We start from the raw sequence: 26,185 nt of genomic DNA on the forward strand, positions 1-26,185 counted from the left end.
GATTGGAATGAAAACTGACTTTTTCCAGTCCTGTGGCTAATGCTGAATTTTTCAAATTTGCAGGCACGTTAAATGCAGCACTTTCACAGCATCATATTTTAGGATTTGAAATAGTTCAGCTGGAATTCCATCACCTCCACTAGCTTTGTTTGTAGTAATGCTCCCTAAGGCCTACTTGACTTCACAATCCAGCATTGTGGTGTAGGTGAGGGACCACACCATCATGGTTATCTAGGTCATTATGACCTTTTTTGTATAGTTCTTCTGTGTATTCTTGCCACCTCTTCTTAATCTCTTCTGTTTCTGTTAGGTCCTTGCCATTTCTGTCCTTTATTGTGCCCATCTTTGCATGAAATGTTCCCTTGGTATCTCTAATTTTCTTGAAGAGATCTCTAGTCTTTCCCATTCTATTATTTTCTTCTGTTTCTTTGCATTGGTCACTTAAGGCTTTCTTATCTCTCCTTACTATTCTCTGAAACTCTGCATTCATTTCAGTAGATTTTTCCCTTTCTCTTTGCCTTTCAATTCTCTTCTTTTTCAGCTATTTGTAAGGCCTCCTCAGACAGCCACTTTGCCTTGTTGCGTTTCTTCTTTCTTGGGGATGTTTTTGATCACCAACTCCTGTACAGTGTTATGAACCTCTATCCATAGTTCTCCAGGAGGAGAACTATCTCCAGCTCTCATCCCTTAAATCGATTTGTCATTTCCACTGTATAACCATAAGGGATTTGATTTAGGTCATACCTGCATGGCCTTGTGGTTTTCCCTACTTTCTTCAATTTAAGCCTGAATTTGGCAATAAGGAGCCCATGATCTGAGGTACAGTCAGCTCCAGATCTTGTTTTGTCCAGTGTATTCTCTTGGCAAAACTCTGTTAGTCTTTGACCTGCTTCATTTTGTACTCCAAAGCTGAACTTACCTGTTACTTCAAGTATCTCTTGACTTTCTGCTTTTGCGTTCCAATCCCTTGTAATGAAAAGGACATCTTTTTTTGGTGTTGGTTCTAGAAGGTCTTGTAGTTCTTCATGGGACCATTCAACTTCAGCTGCTTTGGCGTCAGTGGTTGGGGCATAGACTTGGATTACTGTGATGTTGAATGGTTGCCTTGGAAACAAACCGAGATCACTCTGTCATTTTTGAAATTGAACCCAAGTACTGCATTTCTCTTGTTGACTGTGAAGGCTATTCCATTTCTTCTAAAGGATTCTTGCCCACAGTAGTGGATACAGTGGTTATCTGAATTAAGTTTATCCTTCCCATCCATTTTAGTGCACTGATTCCTAAGGTATCAATGTTCACTATCTCTTGCTTGACCATGTCCAATTTACCTTGATTTGTGGACCTGACTTTCCAGCTTCCTATGCAGTATCATTCTTTATAGCATTGGACTTTCCTCTCAACACCAGACACATCCACAACTGAGTGTCATTTCCACTTTGGCCCAGCCTCTTCATTCTTTCTGGAGCTATTTCTCCATTCTTCCCCAGTAGCATTTTGGACACCTTCTGACCTGGGCAGCTCATCTTCCAGTGTCATATATTTCTGTCTTTTCATACTGTTCATGGGATTCTCGAGGTAAGAATACTAAAGTGTTTTGCCTTTCTTTTCTCCAGTGGACCATGTTTTGTCAGAGCTCTCCATCATGACCCATCTGTCTTGAGTCCTGCATGGCATGGCTCATAGACTCATTGAGTTCCACATGGCTATGATCCATATGATCATTTTGGTTAGCTTTCTGTGATTGTGGTTTTCATTCTGGAGACTGTAGGATTATAGTCTTGCTTCTTCTATCTTTTCTCTGATGGATGAGGATAAGAGGCTTGTGTAAGCTTCCTGATGGGAGGAACTGGCTGTGGGGAAAACTGAGTCTTGCTCTGGTGGGCAGGGCCATGCTCAGTAAATCTTTAATCCAAATCTAATTTGTCCTCCTAGGAAAGAAAAAGTGGTGTGGGAGGTTCAGGGAACATTTTCCTGAGGAACACTCAAAGATTCAGCTTTATTATCTGTTTTCTCTTCTGCGCTGTGCACACTCTGAAGATGGAGCCGTGCTTTGACCTCTTTATTGCTCTATGCTGAGCTCAAGTAGAGTGTCTGGCATAGAGAAGAAGCGTGTCGTGTGTTTGCTGACTAAGAGAATGAATGAATGTGTTTGCATTGTTAAGTAAGGTTTTCATAATTTGATATTTACCTCTAGTTAATGCTAATTCTGATTCTATAACATTGTAGGTGAAAGTCTAGAAAGCAATAAAATAGAAAAATTAATTTGGCTCTAAAGTTAAGGCACTTTAAGCATCTTTAGTTAGAATAGTACTGATGCAGATATCCACAAGACCTATGTCTGGTAGAATACAATACAATATTTTTACTTTTAAAATTTTTATTTCTGAGTTCAAATGTAGCACAAGATCATTGTTATTCCCATGAATATTATGCATATTTCAAAAATTAGTGCACATGTTTTTTCTAGAGGGCTATTTTTGCCCATGAAATGTCTAATTTTCAAAATTTGATTCCTTCTTAGATTTCACTTTGTTGCATTTAGAGTTTTAAACCTTTTTTATTTTTTGGTAAAATATACAGTTTGTAGTTAATTGGATAGAAATATAGGATTTACTTAAAGAAATTGTTTGGCTGCATCTATTCAGTTAAACAGAACTAAAGATCAATATTGACTCAGTATCTAAAATAGAGAAACATCAAATTATTCTAACCTTTTATTTTTATAATAATTTTAATGGTTAAATATCTAAAAAGTTTAATCAGGAACTAGCATATATGAGTGTTGATTGAGCATAAAATTAAAATTAATCTTTTAAAAATAGTTTTACTTATTTTAAAAAAATTTTTATTTTGTATTGGGGTATAGCCAGTTCACAAACAATGTTGTGACAGTTTCAAGTGAACAGCAGAAGGACTCAGCCATACATATGCATGTATCTCTTCTCCCCTAAACTCCCCTCCCATCCAGGTGGCCAAATAACATTGAGCAGAGTTCCAAGTGCTGTACAGTAGGTCCTTGTTGGTTACCTATGTTAAATATAGCAGCGTGTATATGTCCATCCCAAACTCCCTAACTAGCCCTTCTTCCCATCCTTTGCCCCTGCCCCTCTGCAACCATAAGTTCATTCTCTAAGTCTGTGAGTCTCCTTCTGTTTTGTAAGTTCATTTGTATCATTTCTTTTTAGATTCCATAATATTTCTCCTCCTCTGTCTGACTTATTTCCCTCAGTATGGCACTGTCTAGGTTCATCCACATTGCTTCACATGGCATTATTCCCTTCTTTTTAATGGTTGAGTAATATTCCATTCTGTATATGTACCACATCTTCTTTATCCAGTCCTCTGAAACAATTTTCCTTATTAATACTAATGAAATAAAACTGTTAGGCAAACCAGGATTTTGAAACACAAAAGATAATTTACAAATTTGCTTGTGAGTCATCATATACAGCAAAGTTATCATGACTTTCAGATCCTGAGTCTTTCCTGCAAAACCATTTTTTATGTGTTAATAAAACAAAACATGTTCAGTAAATATGAATATACAGGTTTCCCCCATTATCCAAAAGTAGAGCATTCCTATGAAACTTTTTGTAAGCCAAAGTAGCATAAAGTGATGAAGTAATTATCTTAGGACATATCCTGCCATCAGATGCATAAAATACACTGAGATACAGCACAGATGCTCACAGACACAGTTCAAAGCTATGGGGGCTTGATGCTGAGATGCCGGGTTCTGGTGAAGGAGTTCCTGGTGAAGGAGCTTGAACGATGATGAACATTGAGACCACAGGTCTCCACTTGTCAGCAAGGCCTGTTGTACAATAGAAAGTCAAGAATGAGCAACCTGTGGCCCGGGGTGGAGGGACATCCTCAAGGGGCCCCCAGTGTGACTGAATTCACAACATATTGACCATATACTCAGACGGAGTTGGTCAACTTGGGTAAGCAGTTTCAGCAAAAGAAGGGGAACCCTTGGCAGCGTGGCTTTTGCAACTCTAGGATGCAGGGGTGGATGGTATCATTTGTTCCGGGGATGAGACAGAGCAGTTAGCATCTATAACTACTCACCCCTTGTTGAAACAAAGATTGCAGAGTGCTTATGCATCTAACCAAACACACCCTGATAGAATGGATTAACACTGCCATCCATACCATGTGGGCGAACATGGGAGAGCTCCCAGATACTGACTCAAGTGATAAGAGAACTGGGCATGAAGCAGCTGATGTTTAACCTAAATACCTGAGGCTCAGATGACAAGCATTTCATAGGTAGCACGTGAGATGCTATTTTGAGCAATGCCCCGCTCACCTCTTTTGGATATCTGTATTCTGCACCCTATGTGGGGCGCCCCATCTATGAGGCCACCTTGATGGTGGCTACCTTGGGAGAAATAGAGGGTGGTGGCAGGCCAAAGGTTTTAGGAGTGTGAAGATCCAGAAGGGGGACCAATCTGGTAAAGACCCTGTCCAGGTGATGTAAATGCAGATGTGGGCCGATTTACTGGCAGTGGGAATGGACAGAAATAAAATTGATAAACAGCCCAATGCTGTATTCCTAGAGGGGCTTCCCAGGTGGTGCTAGTGGTAAAGAACCTGCCTGCCAATGCAGGAGACATAAGAGACACAGGTCCGATCCCTGAGTCAGGAAGACCACCTGGAGGAGAGCATGGCAACCCACTCCAGTATTCTTGCCTGGAGAATCCCATGGACAGAGGAGCCTGGTGGGCTACAGTCCATAGGGTTGCAAAGAATCGGACATGACTGAATTGACTTAGCACGTACTTCTAGAGTTATGGAAGCGACTGAGAACTGAGCAGAAGTTTACCAAATGGGAGACGCATACACAGCAAGAGATACGGCAGTTCAGTTAAAATATTTTATGGTGCCCAAGGGTGCTCCTTCAGATGGCCTTTTCCACCTTGAATAGGGCTCAGGCCAACATGCCTGCCCACAGTGCCCAAGAGGGGATGGGAGGCCCCACGTGGAACTTGCTATTCACTGGTCACTGGCTAATATACAGAGTAATGGCCCTGGTTGACACCGGTGCCAAATGCAGGCTTATTATGGTGAGCCAGAAGAGTTTCCGATCATAGGGCACACACTGATGGCTGTGGCGGCCAAATGGTTAAGGTAAAAGCTGTGTCCTTACCTTTAGAAATTGGGTGACTCCCTGTGCAGGTGTATACTGTGTATGTGTCCCTGATCCTAGAATATATTTTGGGGATAGATGTTCTGCAAGTCTTAATGTTACAGACCTCCATGGGGGACTTTCATCTCTGAATGCCTGTGGTGAAGGCTGTTGTGAGGGGCTATACAAAGCATCCCCCACAGTTACTGCCAGCGCATTGGAGGGTGACAGCTGAGAGACAGTATCACCTACCAGGTGGCTATGAAGAAACGGGCGCCACCATTGCCGAGCTGGCAAAAGTGGACATTGTACAACCCGCCTAGAGTCCAGTCCATTTAACTCCCCCGTGTGGCCTGTTCGGAAGCCTGATGCTCATGGGGGATGACCGTGGATCACAGAGAACTAAGTGAGGCGGTGCCACCTATGCATGCCCGTTGACACTTAGCACCGTGTAGTGGACTCAGCTAATGCTTTTTTCTCTATAGCTGTAACAGCTGGGAGCCAGCGTCACTTTGCATTCACTTGGGAGAGATGCCAGTAGACATTCCAGGTCCTTCCCCAAGGGTACCTGCATAGCCCAACTATATGCCACAGGCTGGTTACAGAAGACTGGGTCAAATGGAAGCATCCAGCATCAGTGAAATTGTTATGTTGATGTTGTGTTTACTGTAAAGGCTATGTCCTGTGAAAGCGGTGTCCTTTGTGTGTCCTCACATTTAAAAAATGTAAGCATGTGGGTGACCTGTAAACAGCACAAAATCCCCTCCTTGAAGGGGTGGGCCTGATGCCTGTGGGGGCTTTTGCAGGTAACATGAGTTCCAGGTTGCATCTTGGGTGACGAGTGCTCTTTGTTGTATCCTGTACTGCTGTTATGGGATGTGGATCCAAGGGTCAGCATCAACTCACCAAGGGACTATCATGGAAGATGGACTGTGCATGTATTATGAGGCAAAAGACCCTGCAGGGATGGAATGTAGGAAGGAGCAGTTAGCCAAGATGGCGGTGGCCGGGTGCTCTTGCCCTACGGCCTCTCACCCCACATTCTGTAAACCGTGACGTCACATGGTTATGTAATAGCTGAGATCATTTATAGCACTGTGCCTGTGCATCAGGATATACTCGCTTGGCCACGGGGCCACTTTTGTTCTGTGTGCCTGTATAAGCTCACCTGAAAAGCCCTTGCAGCTGCATTTTGGCTGTGTCTGCTGGGTCAGCCATCAGAGAATACAGCATGGCTGTGTTACAGCTGCCTTGTGAGCCCAGAGAGAATAAATGTGTCTGCAGTTCCTATGGCTCCTCAAGTTTCCTTCCAGCTTCTTCACTCACACCTTGCCCACCCTGGGTTCAGTGAACGGTGTGAAAAGTGGGACACTTGGTTTCCCCACTTTAATAAATGTTTCTAGCGTCTAAAATAGAAACGCTTGCTTCTACCTTCTCCTCAACCCTCCCCTCCACTTAATCCGTGGTGAAATATGGCAAAGTCTAGCTTCAAAAGCAACAACAAACCAACCCTGGAATCAGTTCACACTTACTCACCACTGTGTCCTGTCTGGACTTCATTAGGACTCTAGTGAAGGATAGTTTTGCCTTGAGTTCACACTCCTCTATTGGGCTGCACCCCACAGGCCTCCAAGGTCTGTGCTCCGTGCAGCTTCCAGACCAAAGAAAGAGCTTGGAGTCCGCGACAGAGACTGGCTTAATGGATGGGGGAGCTTGCCTGTCTGAAACAAGTCCTGGAGTGACAGCCCAGCATGTGCGGTGGATGGCATGGCAGGCAGGACAGGGTGGCAGTCTCTGCTCCAAAATGAAAAATTCAATAGAAGAATTTGAAGAAATTTCTAGAAAGCAGAACAAAAAGACAAAAGAGGTAGAAAATAGAAAAGTTAAAAGTCTTAGAAGAAATTTAAATATAAATTATGAGAAAATGTCCCTAAAACTGAAAGACATGTATTTCTATATGGAAGGGATTCTCAGCACAGTAAATGATAAAAGACTCGTATATCAAGGCATATCATTATGTGATAAAGTACATGATTTATCATGAATGTTACTTCTGTCAAAAAAAAAAAAGACATCATTCTGAACACCATGGATAAAGTGAGGATTAAGCGGAAAGAATTTACATTCAAAGGATCAGGAATCAGAATGGCATTGGAGTTTGCAACAGCAACATTGGAAGCTAGAAAACCATGAAACGGTGTCTTAATTCCTGAGGGAAGATGATTAACAACTCAGAATTCTGCATCTAATGCAGCTTTATTTGTATTGGTTTTGGCTGCACTGGGCCTTCATTGCTGTGTGCAGGCTTCTCATTGCTGTGGCTTCTCTTGTTGCAGAGCACAGGCTCTAGGGTGTGTGGACTCATAGTTGTGGCACAAGGGCTTAAATTGCCCCATGTCATGTGGAATCTCTCTGGCCCAGGGGTCAAACCCATGCCCCCTGCATTGGCAGGCAGATTCCTAACAACTGGACCACCAGGGGAATCCTCGAGTGTAGCTTTTAATCAAGTATAAGGGCAGAGTAAATTTTTCAGACATACAAGGATTGAGAACGTGATCTTCTGTGACCCGTTTTCTCAGGAAGCTGCTAAAGGAATGTGCCCCAAGAACGTGGATAGAGCAGTGACTCACTGCAGAGATGGGGAAGGGGATTATCAGGGAGCGAGAAGTTCTGGGGTGACAGACGTGCAGCAGGCCCAGACAGCAGCTCGTCCAACTGTAGCAGCAAGATTCTATCTTGCTGGGTCCTGGGAAGGGGGTTTCCAGGATTTTTTTTTTTTTTCCTTTAGGGAAAAAAAAGACTTAGATTAATTTTCTGGCGTTTGAGTATTTGGAAACTGATAAATTATTTTCACTGACATCATAGAATAAATGGAAAAATACAGCACACAAGGAATCATTCATAAACAACTAATTACTGATTTGCCAGAAATTAATTGAATGTATTGTGAAGATAAATGTTTTTGGGTGGAAGTTAGGTTGTAGGAGTTAGTGCTGTGTAAGAGAGCTTAATTCTCATATATTTGGAGTGCATAGATGATTTTTTAAATCAATAAGTTGAAAAATAGCAGTATAAACATATTATTTAGACCTATGTAAGTAAACAACAAGAAAAAGGGCTAAAAAAGATGAAAGCTATTTGTTTTTAATGAATAAAATTGGGAGAAGTGGGTAAGGTGGGTTAGGGACTACCTATTTTTCACTTACTGACCTTTTGGTACTGTTTGATTATTTTTAAAGATAATAAAAGTATATGCACGTGTTACTTGATAAAACTTAAACAAATACTAACGACAGATTCCTTTAAGGGCATTAGGATTAAATGTACCAGTAAATGGGAGTCAGGAATAGAGAAAAAAGATGTAAGTTTATCTTTTGTTTTAAAGGGGATTCTCAAAACTTTATTTCTGTTTTTTTGTTTTGTTTTATTCTAGGGCTTCAAAAACAAACCAAAAAAGATGGGTCACATAAAGGCAGACTTGATTGATGTTGACTTAATCAGAGGTGAGTTCTAAAGTTGACTTGTTTCTTTTAGGTATATCATCATGTTATTTCCTTGGAGTGCTAAAGATTCTTCTTAGATATCGTCTCTAAATTCCCCAAAGTAGTGTTCTTCCCTCATCATCCAGGCTTTAGCCTTCTTTCCCCTTTGCTTAATGTGGCTATGTAAATTGCAAGGTTTCCGTGAGGGTGAAAGAGAGATGAATTTGGAGACCTACTGCTGTGAAATGAAGAAAAATGTATTGTATATCATTCAAAGGAGGCTGACTGAGGTTAGTATATGTTTGGAACATCTAAGTGGATTCTTTTTAACTGAACAAGTTATGTGCTAATTTTTGCTCGCACTTGTTTTTAGTGTAGTGTTACAAGTGGGCGTTCGTGTATGAAAATGTTTGATGTTTTGTTTTATGTATATTTAAAGGCTCAACATTTGCCAAAGCCAAACCTGAAATTCCATGGACATCTCTGACTCGGAAGGGGCTTGTTCGAGTTGTGTTTTTTCCACTTTTCAGCAGTTGGTGGATTCAAGTTACCTCTTTAAGAATCTTTGTTTGGCTGCTACTGCTTTACCTCATGCAAGGTAATTGGAGAAGTTTGGATAAACTATGAGTTTCTTTTTGCTGCTTATGCTATTACATCATGCAGACCTTCCTGTTCTTATATTTACCCTTTCATTTGATGGTTTCATGTACAAAAAAATGAAGGGACATTCACTATTTCGAGATCATCTTAAATTTATTTGTTTAGAGAGAGCAGATATGATTGTCTAACTCTTCTCTCTTCAATTTCTTTCCACCTGTCTCATTGACCAGACCTTTGTAAACTTTTCTTCTGACTGAGCCTTGAATCCTCAAGGTTAGATCCCAGATTCTTTTCTCTAGGTACTCTTATCAAACCTTGTTCCTTTAACAAGGTGATTCTCAAAATAATATCTTCAAACTGACCTCTGCTGAACTTCAGGCTTGTAAAGTGAAAGTAAAGTCGCTTAGTCATGTCCAACTCTTTGCGACCCCATGGACTATAGCCTACCAGGCTCCTCTGTCCGTGGGATTTTCCAGGCAAGAGTACTGGAATGGTTTGCCATTTCCTTCTCCAGGGGATCTTCCCAACCCAGGGATCAAACCCAGGTCTTCTGCATAATAGGCAGACGCTTTACCGTCTGAGCCAGCAGGGAAAACATAGGCTTGTAAAGCCAACTGCCTATTTGACATTTCCATATGAAGATTTAATAGGTATCTTGAACTTAAGTTATATTTGGATATAATTGAATTTTAATTTTTTTACAATCTTCTTTTGTACACGCTAAACTGGACATGGAACAACAGACTGGTTGCAAATAGGAAAAGGAGTACGTCAAGGCTGTATATTGTCACCCTGCTTATTTAACTTATGTGCAGAGTACATCATGAGAAACGCTGGGCTGGAGGAAGCACAGGCAGATATCGAGATTGCTGGGAGAAATATCAATAACCTCAGATATGCAGATGACACCACCCTTATGGCAGAAAGTAAAGAACTAAAGAGCCTCTTGATGAAAGTGAAAGAGGAGAGTGAAAAAGTTGGCTTAAAGTTCAACATTCAGAAAACTAAGATCATGGCATCTGGTCCCATCACTTCATGGGAAACAGTGGCTGACTTTATTTTTGGGGGCTCCAAAATCACTGCAGATGGTGATTGCAGCCATGAAATTAAAAGACAGTTACTCCTTGAAAAGAAAGTTATGACCAACCTAGACAGCATATTGAAAAGCAGAGACATTACTTTGCCAACAAAGGTCCATCTAGTCAAAGCTATGGTTTTTCCAGTAGTCATGTATGGATGTGAGAGTTGGACTATAAAGAAAGCTGAGCACCGAAGAATTGATGCTTTTGAACTGTGGTGTTGGAGAAGACTTTTGAGAGTCCCTTGGACTGCAAGGAGATCCAACCAATCCATCCTAAAGGAGATCAGTCCTGGGTATTCCTTGGAAGGACTGATGTTGAAGCTGAAACTCCAGTACTTTGGCCACCTGATGTGAAGAGCTGACTCATTTGAAAAGACCCTGATGCTGGGAAAGGTTGAGGGCAGGAGGAGAAGGGGATGACAGAGGATGAGATGGCTGGATTGCATCACCAACTCAATGGACATGGGTTTGGGTAGACTCTGAGAGTTAGTGATGGACAGGGAGGCCTGGCGTACTGCGGTTCATGGGGTCACAAAGAGTCAGACTGAGCGACTGAACTAAACTGATTCTTCTTCAGATCTCCCCCCATTTCATTACATGATTCCATCAACCACCCAATTTTCAAGTGAAAAATTAAGTCTTCCTATTACCCTAATGGCTCAGAGGGTAAAGAATCTACCTTTAGTGCAGGAGACCTGGGTTTTATCTCTGGGTTGGGAAGATCCCCTGGAGAAGGGAATGGCTACCCACTCTAGTATTCTTGCCTGAAGAATTCCATGGACGGAGGAGCCTGGTGGGCTGCAATCATGGAGTTGCAAAGAGTCAGATGCAACTGAGCAACTAATACTTTCACTCCCTTCTACTCTGTCGTCAACTCTTACATCCCATCTGTAACCATGTCTGTAAGTCTGACCTCCGGAATATGCCTTGAGCACCTAACCCAGTCTCTGCTGCCACCATCATAGGCCACAGCCCCAGCATCCCTTTGCCTTGATCACTGGAACAATGTCTATTCTGAGTTTTCTTTCTACCCATCATTCTTTTCACAACAGTTAGAGAAATCTTTTTTTTTTATGTGAAATCTCTTTTTTTTTTTTTAAAATTTTTTATTATTATTATTATTTTTTACTTTACAATATTGTATTGGTTTTGCCATACATCAACATGCATCTGCCATGGGTGTACACGTGTTCCTCATCCTGAACCACCCCCCTGCCTCCCTCCCCATGCCATCCCTCTGGGTCATCCCAGTGCACCAGCCCCAAGCTTCCTGTATCCTGCATCGAACCTGGACTGGTGATTCGTTTCTTATATGATATTATACATGTTTTAATGCCATTCTCCCAAATCATCCCCCCCTCCCTCTCCCACAGAGTCCAAAAGACTGTACTATACATCTGTGTCTCTTTTGCTGTCTCACATACATGGTTGTCATTACCATCTTTCTAAATTCCATATATATGTGTTGGTATACTGTATTGGTGTTTTTCTTTCTGGCTTACTTCATTCTGTATAATAGGCTCCAGTTTCATCCACCTCATTAGAACTGATTCAAATGTATTCTTTTTAATGGCTGGGTAATACTCCATTGTGTATATGTACCACAGCTTTCTTATCCATTCATCTGCTGATGGACATCTAGGTTGCTTCCATGTCCTGGCTATTATAAACAGTGCTGCGATGAACATTGGGGTACACGTGTCTCTTTCCCTTCTGGTTTCCTCAGTGTGTATGCCCAGCAGTGGGATTGCTGGATCATAAGGCAGTTCTATTTCCAGTTTTTTAAGGAATCTCCACACTGTTCTCCATAGTGGCTGTACTAGTTTGCATTCCCACCAACAGTGTAAGAGGGTTCCCTTTTCTCCACACCCTCTCCAGCATTTATTGCTTGGAGACTTTTGGATCGCAGACATACTGACTGGCGTGAAATGGTACCTCATTGTGGTTTTGATTTGCATTTCTCTGATAATGAGTGATGTTGAACATCTTTTCATGTGTTTGTTAGCCATTTGTATGTCTTCTATGGAGAAATGTCTATTTAGAAATCTTTTGAAATGGAACCTATATCACATTTCCCTGCTTAAAACCCTTTAGTGACTTCTTATTGCTCTTAGAATAGAAGCCCAAACCTCCTCACCAGGGCCTCCAGTGCCCTACGTGGTTGCTCCTCGGCTGAACTCTCGGATGCCATGTCTTAGCACTTTCTTCCTTGCTCACTGCAGGCAGAGGCCTTTTTCTTTTCCTCACCCAGGGCTTTTCTTTCTGATTGAAATAATTGTAAGGTTTTTCACATGACTGTCTTTTCTCTCATCTTTAAGATCTGCACTCAGATGTAGCTTTCATAAACTTGCCGTATCTGTACTTTCTAAATAGTCCTGCCACCCCTCAGTCACTGTCACAGGGGGGGACTGTGTGTCACACATCACTACCTGATGTTTTCTCTCTTCTCACTATGTATAGGGACGCAGTGTATGCTCTTCACTGTACTCTGTTGCTTACCAGAAACACTTCCTGAAAGAGGGCAATGTAGATATAGTGATTCCTGAGCAGATAGATGTGAATTAGAAGAAAGAGTAGGTGAAAGGGGAAGGTTGGGTTAGGGTGATAGAATTTGGGGTGATTTTTATTTTCTTTTATATGCATCAGTTTTTTAAAATTGTCTTCAAAAATATAATTTAATTGCTGCATAATGTTCCATCATGTGGACACACCATCATTTCATACTATTAAGTTGACCAAAAAGCTTTCTTGGGTTTTCTGTTAAGATGTTATGGAAAACTTTAACAAACTTTTTGGCCAACCCAATATTTTAAAGTCTGTATGAGTCTATCATAAGGATTTACCATAAACACTTTTTATAACTATTTAATATTCCATTATATAAAAGTACCATAATTCACATGAGCTTTCTCATTTAGTGAACATTTAGGTTGTTTTTAGGATTTCCCTATTAATTAATGCCATCATGAACAAAATTTTTCATATATTATATATTTGGAGTTTATTCTCTGAAATAAAATTAACAGATCAAAGACCTTAAGGATATTAAGGTTTTTAGTGCATATAGTGAAACTGCTGGTGACAGTTCTTTTGGAAAGTAGTAGATTGTGTTTTACCACAATCTTATCAGCATTATCATAATTTAAAAAATGTTACCTAATTTGATATACAAAAGTTAGTATTTTGCTTGTTTAATTTGCATTTCTTTGGTTACTTATAAGGATGAAGTTAAATATTTTTCCACATGTTTGTTATTAAAGAATTTCCTTTCTTGTTGAGATAAATTATATATATTAAATTTTCACATATGCTGTGGTCCATTTCTGGACCATATATTCTGTACCATCAATTTGCCTGGTTATTTTCATATCAGTGCCATATTTCTTTAATTAATATAGCTATTTAATATGTAGTAACATTGAGCAGGACAAGTATTCCTCGATTATTCTGTTTTTTCCAACATTTTCTCTTAGGTATTCTTACTTGCTTACTTTTTGCAAAATAATTTAGAATATTTTATCATGATCAAAGACCAAAAAAAATTGAAATTTGGACTGGAACTCCCCATACCCCACTCCAAAATATAGATATATATTTGGAGGGAATAGAGAGAAAATTGGTATTTTTCTCCTTTTAGTCAAGTCTTCTATTATATCTTTTTGTAAAGCTTTGTAGGAATTTATTTTTTTCTTACAAAGCTTGCTTAGATCTTGTTAAGCTCATTTTTTTTTTCCGTATGGTAGAATACACATAAAATTTACCATCTAACATTTTTAAGTATACAGTTCAGTGATACTAAGTCTATTCACGTTACTAGTGTGCTATTACCACCATCCATCTCTAGAGCTTTTTTCATTTTTCCAAATTGAAACTCTGTACCCTTAAATCAATAACTCTCCACTTCCTCCTATCCCCAGCGCCAGACAACTACCATTCTGCTTTCTGACTGTATGAATTTGACTCCTCTAGCTATCTCACATAAATAGAATCATACTGTATATCACTGAGCATAATGTCTTCAGGATTTATCCGTTTGTAGCCTGTGCCAATATTTCTTTCCTTTCTGAGGGTGAATAGTAACTGACTGTGTGTATAGACCACACTTTGTTTATGTATGTCATCCATCAGAGGATGCTTGAAAGTAAAAGTTGCTCAGTCGTGTCCAACTCTTTGCAACCCCATGAACTATACAGTCCATGGAATTCTGGAGTGGATAGCCTTTCCCTTCTCCAGGGGAACTTCCCAACCCAGGGATCGAACCCAGGTCTCCTGCATTGCAGGCGGATTCTTTACCAGCTGAGCCACAAGGGAAGCCCAAAACTACTGGAATGGGTAGCCTATCCCTTCTCCAGGGGATCTTCCTGACCCAGGAATCGAACCAGGGTCTCCTGCATTGCAGGCAGATTCTTTACCAACTGAGCTATCAGGGAAGTTCCATATTAAAGGAAAACAGTTTGCCTTTATTTTTGTTGTTGCTGCTTTAGGTATGAGGCTTTTTATTTGCTTATGTATTTTTACTAGTATTTGCTGTTATATTTGCAAGATTTTAGTTTGTATTAAAATTGTTATAACCAGCCGTTTTCTAAACTCTCATTTTTTCTAACAGTTTTTCAGTGCTTCTCTAGGATTTTCTAATTATACAGCCGAATTGTTAGTGTAATGAAAAGTTGGTCTTTTACCATACATTTGATTTCATAGAATTAGTTTACATATTTAGAGCAGTGTTAACAGGAAGAGTGGTCACCCTGTTTTGTTTCTGTTCAAAATGTCTTCATTAATATGATGCATGTTGATTTTGCTTATATGTTCTTTAGTATATGTGCTGTCAAAGTGAGTACTACTTATATATTCTTTTTTTTTTTTTTTGTTGGTTGCATGTTAACATATTTTTACATTCCTAGTATTTTAGTAAAGATTGACATTTAAGATTAATACAAATCAGGAACAGATGTTTAATTTTATGGAATGTGTTTTCAGTTCTAGAATTGGACCAGACTTCACATGTTAAAGGCACAGTCCTTCCCAAGATACCAGCCTTACTTTGGGGATCCCTAGGGCTATCCTTGGAGAAGGCAATGGCACCCCACTCCAGTACTCTTGCCTGGAAAATCCCATGGACGGAGGAGCCTGGTGGGCTGTAGACCATGGGGTCGCAAAGAGTCGGACACGACAGAGCGACTTTACTTTCACTTTTCCCTTTCATACGTTGGAGAAGGCAGTGGCAACCCACTCCAGTGTTCTTGCCTGGAGAATCCCAGGGACGGGGGAGCCTGGTGGGCCGCCGTCTATGGGGTCACACAGAGTCGGACACGACTGATGTGACTTAGCAGCAGCAGGGCTATCCTTACTCTGATCAGCCTTTCAGGGTCCCCCACTCATTCCCTCAGGTTTGATAATTCACCAGAATAACTCAAAGCATTCAGGAAAGTGCTGTATTTACAGTTTTATTATAGCAGAAGGATACAAATTAGGAGAGACGTACAGGGCAAAGTCTGGGCGGGCTCCAATCAGGAAGTTTTTGTCATCTTTAGGGATGTGTTACCTTCTATCTCCGATAGATAGCAATATGCACAAGGTATGACCAACCAGAGAAACTCACCCAAGCTTTGGAATTCAGAGTTTTCATTGAGGGTTTATTATGTAGGCCTGGTTGATTGAGTCACTGGCCATGGAGTTAAACTCAGTCTTTAGCTCCTGTTCCCTCCCCAGAGATCAGGGTAATATAATGTAGTTCAGAGCCCCAGCCCTCTAATTACATAGTTGGTATTTCTGGTATGGCTACTCCTATTCTTAGTCATTTTATTGGCATATATTACCTGGTGTGGTCCGAGGGACCCACCATGAAAACAAAGATACTTTCCAACACTTGGGAAATTCCAAGAGTTACCTCCCAGGAATTAGGGACAAAGGCGTTTTACACAATTGGTAATTGAGATGACATGTATGCACATGATCAAAACTACATCCTATTAAAATATTAAATTTCATAGATTCTGTCTCAGTCAGCAATTCCTTAAGTGTCTAACATGTCTGTGCCAAGTACTCTTTTAGGCTCTGAGAAAGATTTCCTACTCTCCTTCTAGCATAAACCCTATGTGGTCTTGGTGAATTATTCTCTTGCTATATTATCAAATTTACATTGAAGTATTTTAATCATTCATTCAACAAATAATTGTGTGTATACTCTGCGCCAGATACTATCTTGGTATGGCAGTGAACAAAATAGACAAATATCCTTGCCTTCATGGTACTTAACATTTTAGAGGTAAATTTGTATCCATTTTCACAAGTCTGCAAGGTCTGTAGTTTATTGTTTTCTTGCTGTTGTTGTGTTTGTTGGGTATCAGGGTGTTGTTGTTCAGTTCCTCAGTCATGTCTGACTCTTTGCAACCCCATGGACTGCAGCATACCAGGCTTCCCTGTCCTTGACTGTCTCCTAGAATTTGCTCAAACTCACATCACTGAGTCAATAATGCCATTCAACCATCTCCTCGTCTGCCTCCCCTTTCTGTTTGAGTCTTTCCTAGCATCAGGGTCTTCAGCAGCAAATAGTCTCTTCACATCATATGGCCAAAATATTGGAGCTTCAGCTTCAGCATCAGTCCTTCTAATGAATATTCAGGACTGATTTCCTTTAGGGTGACTGCTTTGATCTCCTTACTGTCCACGGGACTCTCAAGAGTCTTCTCCAACATCACAGTTCAAAAGCATCAGTTCTTCAGCGCTCAGCCTTCTTTATGGTCCAACTCTCACATCTTACATGAATACTGGAAAAACCAGATCTTTGACTAGATGGACCTTTGTCTGCAAAGTGAGTGATGTCTCTGCTTTTTAATACGCTATCTAGGTTTGTCATAGCTTTTCTTCCAAGGAGCAAGTATCTTTTAATTTCGTGGCAGCAGTCACCATCACAATGATTTTGGGGCCCAAGAAAATAGTCTGTCACTGTTTCCATCTTTTCCCCATCTATTTGCTGTGAAGTGATGGGACCAGATGCCATGATCTTAATTTTTTGAATGTTAAGTTTTAAGCCAGCTTTTTCAGTCTTCTCTTTTACCTTCATCAAGAGGTTCTTTAATTCTTCTTCGCTTTCTGCCATTAGGGTGGTGTCATCTGCATATCTGAGGTTATTGATATTTCTTCCAGCAATCTTGATTCCAGCTTGTGTTTCATCCAGCCTGGCATTTCACATGATGTACTCTGCATATAAGTTAAATAATCAGGGTGACAATTTGCAGCCTTGATGTACTCCTTTCCCAATTTTGGACCAGTTTTGTTGTTCCATGTTTGGTTCTAATGGTTGCTTCTTGATCTACATACACGTTTCTCAGGAGGCAGATCAGGTGGTCTGGTATTCCCAGCTCTTGAAGAATTTTCCACAGTTTGTTGTGATCCACACAGTCAAAGGCTTTAATGTCAGTGAAGCAAAAAGTTTTTCTGGAATTCTCTTGCTTTAACTATGATCTAGTGGATGTTGGCAATTTAATCTCTGGTTCCTCCACTTTTTCTTAATCCAGTTTGTACATCTGAAAATTGCCGATTCACGTACTATTGAAGCCTGACTTGAAGGATTTTGAGCATTTCCTTGCTAGCATGTGAAATGAGTGCAATTGTGTGATAGTTTGAATATTCTTTGGCATTGCCCTTCTTTGGGATTGGAATGAAAAGTGACCTCTTCCAGTCCTGTGGCCACTGCTGAGTTTTTCAAATTTGCTGGCATATTGAGTACAGCACTTTCACAGCATCATCTTTTAGGATTTGAAATAGCTCAGCTGGAATTCCATCACCTCCACTAGTTTTGTTTATAGTAATGCTGCCTAAGGCCCCCTTGACTCACACTCCAGGATGTCTGGCTCTAGGTAAGTAACATACCATCATAGTTATCTGGGTCATTAAGACCTTTTTTGTACAGTTTTTCTATGTATTCTTGCCACCTCTTTTTTAATATCTCATGCTTCTGTTAGATCCATACTGTTTCTATCCTTTATTGTGCCCATCTTTGCATGAAATGTTCCCTTGTTATCTCTAATTTTCTTGAGATATCTAGTATTTCCCATTCTATTGTTTTCCTCTATTTCTTTGCACTGTTCACTTAAGAAGGCTTTCTTATCTTTTGTTGATATTCTTTGCAACTCTACATTCAGATGGGTGTATCTTTCCTTTTCTCCTTTACCTTTAGCTTCTCTTCTTTTCTAAGCTATTTGTAAGGCCTCCTCTGACAACCGTTTTGCCTTTTTGCATTTCTTTTTCTTGGGGATGTTTTGGTCACCGCCTCCTGTACAATGTTGTGAACCTCCATCCATAGTTCTTCACGGACTTTATCAGATCCTATCCTTTGAATCTGTTTGTCACTTCCATTCTATAATCAGAAAGGATTTTATTTAGGTCATACCTGAATGGTCTAGTGGTTTTTCCCTACTTTCTTCAATTTAAGTCTGAATTTGGCAATAAAGAGCTCATGATCTGAGCCACAGTCAGCTCTAGGTCTTTTTACTGACTGTATATAGCTTCTCAATTTTCAACTGCAAATAATATAATCAATCTGATTTTGCTACTGACCATCTGGTGATGTCCATGTGTAGAATCTTCTCTTGTGTTGTTGGAAGAGGGTGTTTGCTGTGACCAGTGCATTCTCTTGGCAAAACTATTAGCCTCTGCCCTGTTTCAGTTTGTACTCCAAGGCCAGACTTGCCTGTTACTCCAGGTATCTCTTGACTTCCTACTTATTTGCATTCCAATCCCTTATGATGAAAAGGACATCTTTTTTTGCTGTTAGTTCTAGAAGCTCTTGTAGATCTTCGTGGAACCATTCTTCTTCGGCATTAGTGATTGGGGCATAGACTTAGATTACTGTGATGTTGAATGGTTTGCCTTGAAAATGAACCAAGGTGATTCTGTCATTTGTGAGATAGTATCCAAGTACTGCATTTTGAACTCTTTTGTTGACTATAAGGCCACTCTATTCCTCTAAGGATTTCTTGCCCACAATAGTAGATATAATGGTCATTGGAATTAAATTTGCCCATTCCTGTCCATTTTAGTTCACTGATTCCTAAAATGTCGATTTTCACACTGTTTTTTGAATGTATAATAATTAGAATTTATTTAAAGTGTACAATGCAATGCAACTGACATATATATATATATATCTGTGAAAATATAATCAAGGTATATAATAAATCAAGGTAATGAGCAAATCCACCCTTCCCCAAAGTTTTCATTTGCCCGTTTATAATTCATCCCTCTCCTCTGTCTCCTTTGTTCTCTCTTAGAAATCACTTACCAGCTTTCTACTAATACAGATTAGTTTGCGCTTTCTAGAATTTTATGTAAGTAGAGTAGAATTTGTGCTCTTTTTTTGATTGACTTAGTAGGAAAATTATTTTGAAATTCACTCTTGTTGTTGTATGCATCAGTACTTGATTCCCGTTGCTGGGTAGCATTCCATTTTATGAATGGGACATTGTTTATATTTTCACCTGTTGATGGATATTTGAATTTTTTTCAATATGGGACTATTACAAATATAACTGCTATGAATATTCAGATACAAATGTTTGTGTGCACATACGCTTTCATTTCTCTTGGCTAATACCTAAGAGAGTAATGACCTGATCTAAAGGCACTCCCAACATTCCATGTCTTTCCTTACTCCCAAGTAATGACCCTGGGCACTTTGCCTGTTGTATAAAAACCTTGCAGTTTTCTAGGTTCATTTAATTCCCCTACCCATTACAAATAGATGGGGAAACAGTGGACACAGTGTCAGACTTTATTTTTGGGGGGCTCCAAAATCACTGCAGATGGTGACTGCAGCCATGAAATTAAAAGACACTTACTCCTTGGAAGAAAAGTTATGATCAACCTAGACAGCATATTCAAAAGCAGAGACATTACTTTGCCAACAAAGGTCCGTCTAGTCAAGGCTAAGGTTTTTCCAGTGTTCATGTATGGATGTGAGAGTTGGACTGTGAAGAAGGCTGAATGCCGAAGAATTGATGCTTTTGAACTGTGGTGTTGGAGAAGACTCTTGAGAGTCCCTTGGACTGCAAGGAGATCTAACCAGTCCATTCTAAAGGACATCAGCCCTGGGAGTTCTTTGGAAGGACTGATGCTAAAGCTGAAACTGCAATACTTTGCGAAGTTTTCGCATGCAATACATGCGAAGAGTTGACTCATTGGAAAAGACTCTGATGCTGGGAGGGATTGGGGGCAGGAGGAGAAGGGGACGACAGAGGATGAGATGGCTGGATGGCATCACTGACTTGATGGACATGAGTTTGTGTGAACTCCGGGAGTTGTTGATGGACAGGGAGGCCTGGCGTGCTGCAATTCATGGGGTTGCAAAGAGTCAGACACGACTGAGTGACTAAACTGAACTGAACTGAACCCTTTGCAATACAGTTGCCATATGCATTATAAGTTCATATATTATAAACCCCACAAGATAACAATTTTTGTTTTAAATCAGCCAATACATTTTAAATAGAGTAAAATGACAAATTGTGTTTAATTTTACCAAGGTATTTACCATTTGCAATACTCTTCATTCCTTCTTGAGGATCCACATTTTAAGGATTAGAAGTAATGCAGGCCTTTGGTGAGAAATCCTTAGTTTTTTAATCTGAAATATTTTTGTTTTACTGTTGCTTAAAGGTTATTTTGTCTGGGCAGAGAGTGGAGGGTGGTACATGTATTGCTGTTGTTATTTTCCAGCACTGCTGCAGTGTCTCAGTGTCTTCAGCCCCTTACTCCTTCGATGTTCACTCTTGCCATCTCCCGTTTGACTATTTCCAATTTACCTTGATTTAGGGACATAACATTCTAGGTTCCTATGCAATACTGGTCTTTACAGCATCCATCTTTACTTTCACCACCTGACACTTCCACCACTGGGCGTCATTTCCGCTCTGGCTCAGCCTCTTCATTCCTTGTGGAGCTATTTCTCTCTTCTTTTCCATTGGCATATTGGACACCTACTGACCTGGGAGGTTCATCTTTCAGTATCATATATTTTTGCCTTTTCATACTGTTGATGGGGTTTTCAAGGCAAGAATGCTCTTCAGGGTATTGCTGCTGCTGCTGCTAAGTCACTTCAGTTGTGTCTGACTCTGTGCAACCCCTTAGACGGCAGCCCACCAGGCTCCACTATCCTTGGGATTCTCCAGGCAAGAACACTGGAGTGGGTTGCCATTTCCTTCTCCAATGCAGGAAAGTGAAAAGTGAAAGTGAAGTCGCTCAGTCGTGTCCGACCCTCAGCGACCCCATGGACTGCAGCCTACCAGGCTCCTCCGTCCATGGGATTTTCCAGGCAAGAGTACTGGAGTGGGGTGCCATCGCCTTCTCTGCTTCAGGGTATTAGGGAATGAAATTAATTTTTCTCCACATAGAAAAGTTCGTATAGCACAAGAATCATCTTTATGAGCAAGTCTGAAAGAACTAATCTGTAAACTTGTATCTGGAAGTTTTGGGAGATAATTTGTAATATTTTTCTGTTTCTTTCATTTTTTATATCTTTGGACATTTCGCACATGCAGAGAGGCAATGTAGCATAGCAGTTAACAGTAAGGACTCTAGGAATTCCCTGTCGGTCTAGTGGTTAGGGCTCCATGCTTCCACTGCAGGGGCCTGGGTTCTATCACTGGTCTGGAAACTAAGATCTCACATGTCACACTGTGCAACCCCCACCCCGCCCCCACCTCTCAAAAAAGACTCTGGAGCCTAGCTGCCTGGGTTCAAATCTTAAATCTACTAATCGCTACATATAACTCTGGGCCTTGGAAAATACTATTCCTCTGAGCAGAGCAACAGTACAAAGGATTATATGACAGCTAGTTGTTTTGTGGTGGAAATATCTAGAAATACCTAGACTATCGTCTTGCCAGAAAGGCATATCCTCTGGACACATCATTTTTCACTTGCTCTGTGATGTAGGGCTTCAGGTTTTCACCCAGCTAATGTGCAGGTGGATTGTATTGAAGGAAATTATGTGCTTTCACCTGTATCCTTTTTACATGATAGATTTTTGGAGAAATAATCTGTATGGTTATTAGAATTGATTTTAAAGACGAGCCCTAATGGTTTCCGTTTTGAAACCTTTTCCTTTCAGTGATAGCACTCGTGTTATATTTTATGATGCCTATCGTGAATGTAAGTGAAGTCCTCGGACCCTTGTGCCTTATGTTACTCATGGGGACTGTCCACTGTCAGATTGTGTCTACTCAGATCACAAGGCCATCAGGGAACAATGGAAATCGGAGAAGAAGGTGAGATGAGAAGTTACACTTGTGGTTGTGTATTTTCTAGGAGAGGCATTGTAGAACAGAATCTTGAAGTAAAATAATAAAAAGCCTTCCTCTTTTGCATATATTTTTCATTATTTTTTTTGGCTAGAAGAAATTGAGTGCTTTACTTTTACTTTTCTCCCTGATGCTAAGAAACTTTGTCATAAACTTTTAACCGGGAGGGGGTCATTGAGTACAGTTGTTTAAAAGGATAATTTCTATACTGTATTATTCCTTACTAAAATTTTCCTTAAATGATGATTTTTGTAAAGCATTCTTCACAATTCAGTCTTAAAATTTGGTGAAAATTCACTATACACAAGGATCTTAGTATGTCTGATTAATGGTATTAATGTTCTTACCTTTTTTCAATAGTAAATAAAAAGAATTGATTTCTACATGTTCTAAACTTTTAATAAAGATTTAACTTTTCTACACATTGGATTCATGTCATGTCTTTACTGATCATGTGCTGTGTATGGGTTTTGGAACTGTTAAACGTTTTTAAAGTATATATGGTATTATCTTCCACAAGTCATCTTTCCTCAGAGTATTGATAGGTTTTTGTTTCCCCAAGGAGTTTAAGATTTTTTCATTTGGTGCAAAGAATTTCAACATATTTATACTTATTTTTGAATGTTACTTTCTAAACATGTTTTTTTTTTTCTCCCCAGAAAAGAATACTCCTTGAAAATTCAGTTTAATTTATTTAATGTTTTCTAAAGAAATTAAATATTTTGCTGTGTCTCATTGGTATTTACAGGATATATCTTTTCACTGCATAGGATAGCCAAAAAAAAAAAAAAAAAAATGATTGCTTGCTATTATTTCATGTTTCCCTGATTAAATGTGCCAAATGGGTAGATTTCTGACATCCATATTTAAAGAAATTGTTCATTTTTTTTTTTTAGTGTTTCCTGAAGACTATTGGTCATATAGAAGAAAATGTTCCTGCTAGTAATATTTTTGAATAGCAGTTCTATTTCTTTAATGAATGAACAAAATGATACCCTTTGGTATCTTTGGAATCTGTTTTTGCCCTTAAATCAGAAATGTTCATGCATAATGTATCCTCATTATGAGAAGTTCATTATACTTAATTTCAGGTGGTAAATGGTAGGGATATTCTAAGCAGAAATAGAAAAGGTCTTGAATAATCTGAAGTTGTTGAAATATTTTTTTGTAGAAAATTACGAAAAACTGTGAATGGTGATGGGAGCCGAGAGAATGGAAATAACTCCTCTGATAAAGCCAGAGGAGTGGAAACTTTGGAATCTGCACCCCTTAATGGTAGTTTTTGGAGGACTCTCTTTGGCAACAGGTGGGAAGTCTTATTAATACTTCCCAATTTTCACATTTTCACCAAATTAATACTTATTAACACTTCCAATAAAATGGAAGTTTTACGTGTTTTTGTGTTCACTTTAGTGTTTGCATAGTACATAACCTGATTAGGTTTTAGGACTATGCAGTGTGAGCATATTATCATAGTGGTGTGATTTTAAAAGTTCTAGAGTGGTTTTCTTACTCACAGTGTCACCAGTGTCTGCCGTATTACCCATGAGTCCAGTTACCTACCATAAAAGTGCCCTTCTGTTTGATCTTTAGTGGCTTTTTAGACCACAAGATTACAGAAATATAAATACTCTCAAAGATTAAATATTTTAAGCCATATTGGCAAATGTCTTGAGAGAAAGAAGAACTTTTAAGAGATGACGTATTTTTCAGTGTGAGAGCTGATTCCTCTTTAGATGTGGGATGCAGGGCAGGAGGCTGCTGTCAGTGGGCTGTAGGACAGAAAGGGAGATGAGTCTAAGACAACTTCGACCTCCTGCATGATTTTGTAGGTCATGACAGCGGTACTGTGACTCGAAGAAATACTTATTTTTGTCATATATTAATGTTTGTGACTCAAAAGTAAAGTGTTCTGCAGCTTCATTTTTGAAGACAAATTGTGTCCACCTATTTTTCTAAAGATAAGTTGAAGCATTTGAGTTCTTTAGCTGAACATTGTGCTGGGCACTGCACTTTCCTCTTCTCAGTGATTTACCGTCTTATTAGGAAAGTAAAACTAGCAGGTATGAGGCAGTCACAACAATGTAAAAATACCGTAAATGGTATCATGCTGACTAAAGGCCATGCAGTTCAGCAGATGGAATGACTATTCTGGGGTGACACAGTCGGCAGGAGTCACGGAAGAGCTGAGAGTTACTGGGCTTTGAAGGACGGAAGAGGGAAAGACATCCTGTGAAGTGTAACAAACAGGCAGTGTGAGGGAGGGGTTGGCTTTGTGTTTGAGAGGAAGACTGTGAACCTACTTCCTTGCAAAACCAAAAAGAACAGGATTCCTCTCAATCAACTGACCCAAGTCTTTGGAGACTAGAGAGAGAACTATATTCTGGCTTCCTACACCCTTAGGAAAGCTGGAGAGCCTGAAAAACACGATTTCTGAATCTTCTTGATTTCCAGATTAACATATTCTACTCCTCAGAAGAAAAGTGGTTTCATGAAAGATACTACTTTCAGAAAACTAATTATTAATCATTTTTTTTCCTTTAAAAAAATAGGATGAAAAGAGTTAAATTAATATGTAACAGAGGGACGGAAACTGACTATGATTCAGGTTGTCTGCATCCTATCATCAAGAAGAGACAGTGTCGACCAGAGATCAGAATGTGGCAAACAAGAGAGAAAGCAAAATTTTCCGATGGAGAAAAGGGCCGTAGGGTAAGATTTAGATGAGTAAAAGTATTACCTGGTCCTTTTCTTGTGTAAAATTTTCTATTCTTAGACTCTGCTAAAAGCACACAATAGATTCTAATAGATTTGTGGCATTTGAAATGTAAAACCAAAGGACATGAAAAGGAGAACACCATGAAGAATAATATGAAGATTTTACCTTATTCTTCCAATTTCTAGGGCCAGAGCTTATTGTTATATCTGCCCCTGGTCCAGACTTAGGAGGAGGCTGGTAGATTCAATGAACAGATTGGTGTAGAGGCTTCCATGTCATCTTCCAGAGAGGCAGGAATAGTGTGTGTTAAGGTTTGGGAAAATATTTTTATGTTTAGATAGAGCTATTATTCTGCTTTATGTCTAAAAATAACTATACTTTTGTGTTATAGTCATGAAATATTTTCTTATTTGTTAGACTGTGGCATTTATGAGTTATAAAAAGCTAATTTTTTTTGAGCCATTACTGCAATCAGGCACTATTCTAAGTGATTTACATGTAATAACTCACTTAATTGTTTCAACAGCTCTGTGAGATAGATGCTTTTATTTTTTTTTTAATGTTTTAACTGAAGGATAATTGCTTTACAGAATTTTATGGTTTTTCTGTCATATATCAACAAGAATCAGCTATAGGTACATGCATGTCCCCTCCCTCCCAGACCTCCCTCCTCTCTCCCTCCCCCTCCCACCCCTACAGATTGTCACAGAGCCCTTGTTTGAGTTCCCCGAGTCATACAGCAAATTCCCATTGGCTATCTATTTTACATATGGTATTGTAAATTTCTGTGTTACTCTCTCCATATATCTCCCCTTCTCCCTCCTTTCCTTCCCCCATGTCCATAGCTCTGTTCTCTATGTCTGTTTCTCCATT

General features: G+C 39.7%; 1 protein-coding gene and 1 non-coding gene across 18 annotated transcripts in view; one reads left to right on the forward strand and one right to left on the reverse strand.

Moving 5' to 3' along the window:
• Positions 1–26,185, forward strand: part of PHTF1 (putative homeodomain transcription factor 1) — an 80,346-nt gene that overhangs the window by 20,271 nt on the left and 33,890 nt on the right. For 16 of the 17 annotated variants that reach the window (XM_070779879.1, XM_070779888.1, XM_070779819.1 and 13 more), the window contains exons 4-8: positions 8,565–8,634; positions 9,053–9,211; positions 22,404–22,560; positions 23,765–23,899; positions 25,146–25,305. In XM_070779879.1, coding sequence (XP_070635980.1) covers positions 8,565–8,634; positions 9,053–9,211; positions 22,404–22,560; positions 23,765–23,899; positions 25,146–25,305 — 681 coding nt within the window. The remainder of the gene's footprint in view (positions 1–8,564; positions 8,635–9,052; positions 9,212–22,403; positions 22,561–23,764; positions 23,900–25,145; positions 25,306–26,185) is intronic. The other variant, XM_070779874.1, reaches the window with a different exon arrangement.
• TRNAN-AUU (transfer RNA asparagine (anticodon AUU)) lies at positions 9,734–9,805 on the reverse strand. The gene has a single exon. It is a non-coding gene; the product is annotated as a tRNA-Asn (tRNA).

The sequence above is a fragment of the Bos indicus genome, chromosome 3 (assembly GCF_029378745.1).
Source record: "Bos indicus isolate NIAB-ARS_2022 breed Sahiwal x Tharparkar chromosome 3, NIAB-ARS_B.indTharparkar_mat_pri_1.0, whole genome shotgun sequence".
NCBI lineage: Eukaryota > Metazoa > Chordata > Mammalia > Artiodactyla > Bovidae > Bos > Bos indicus.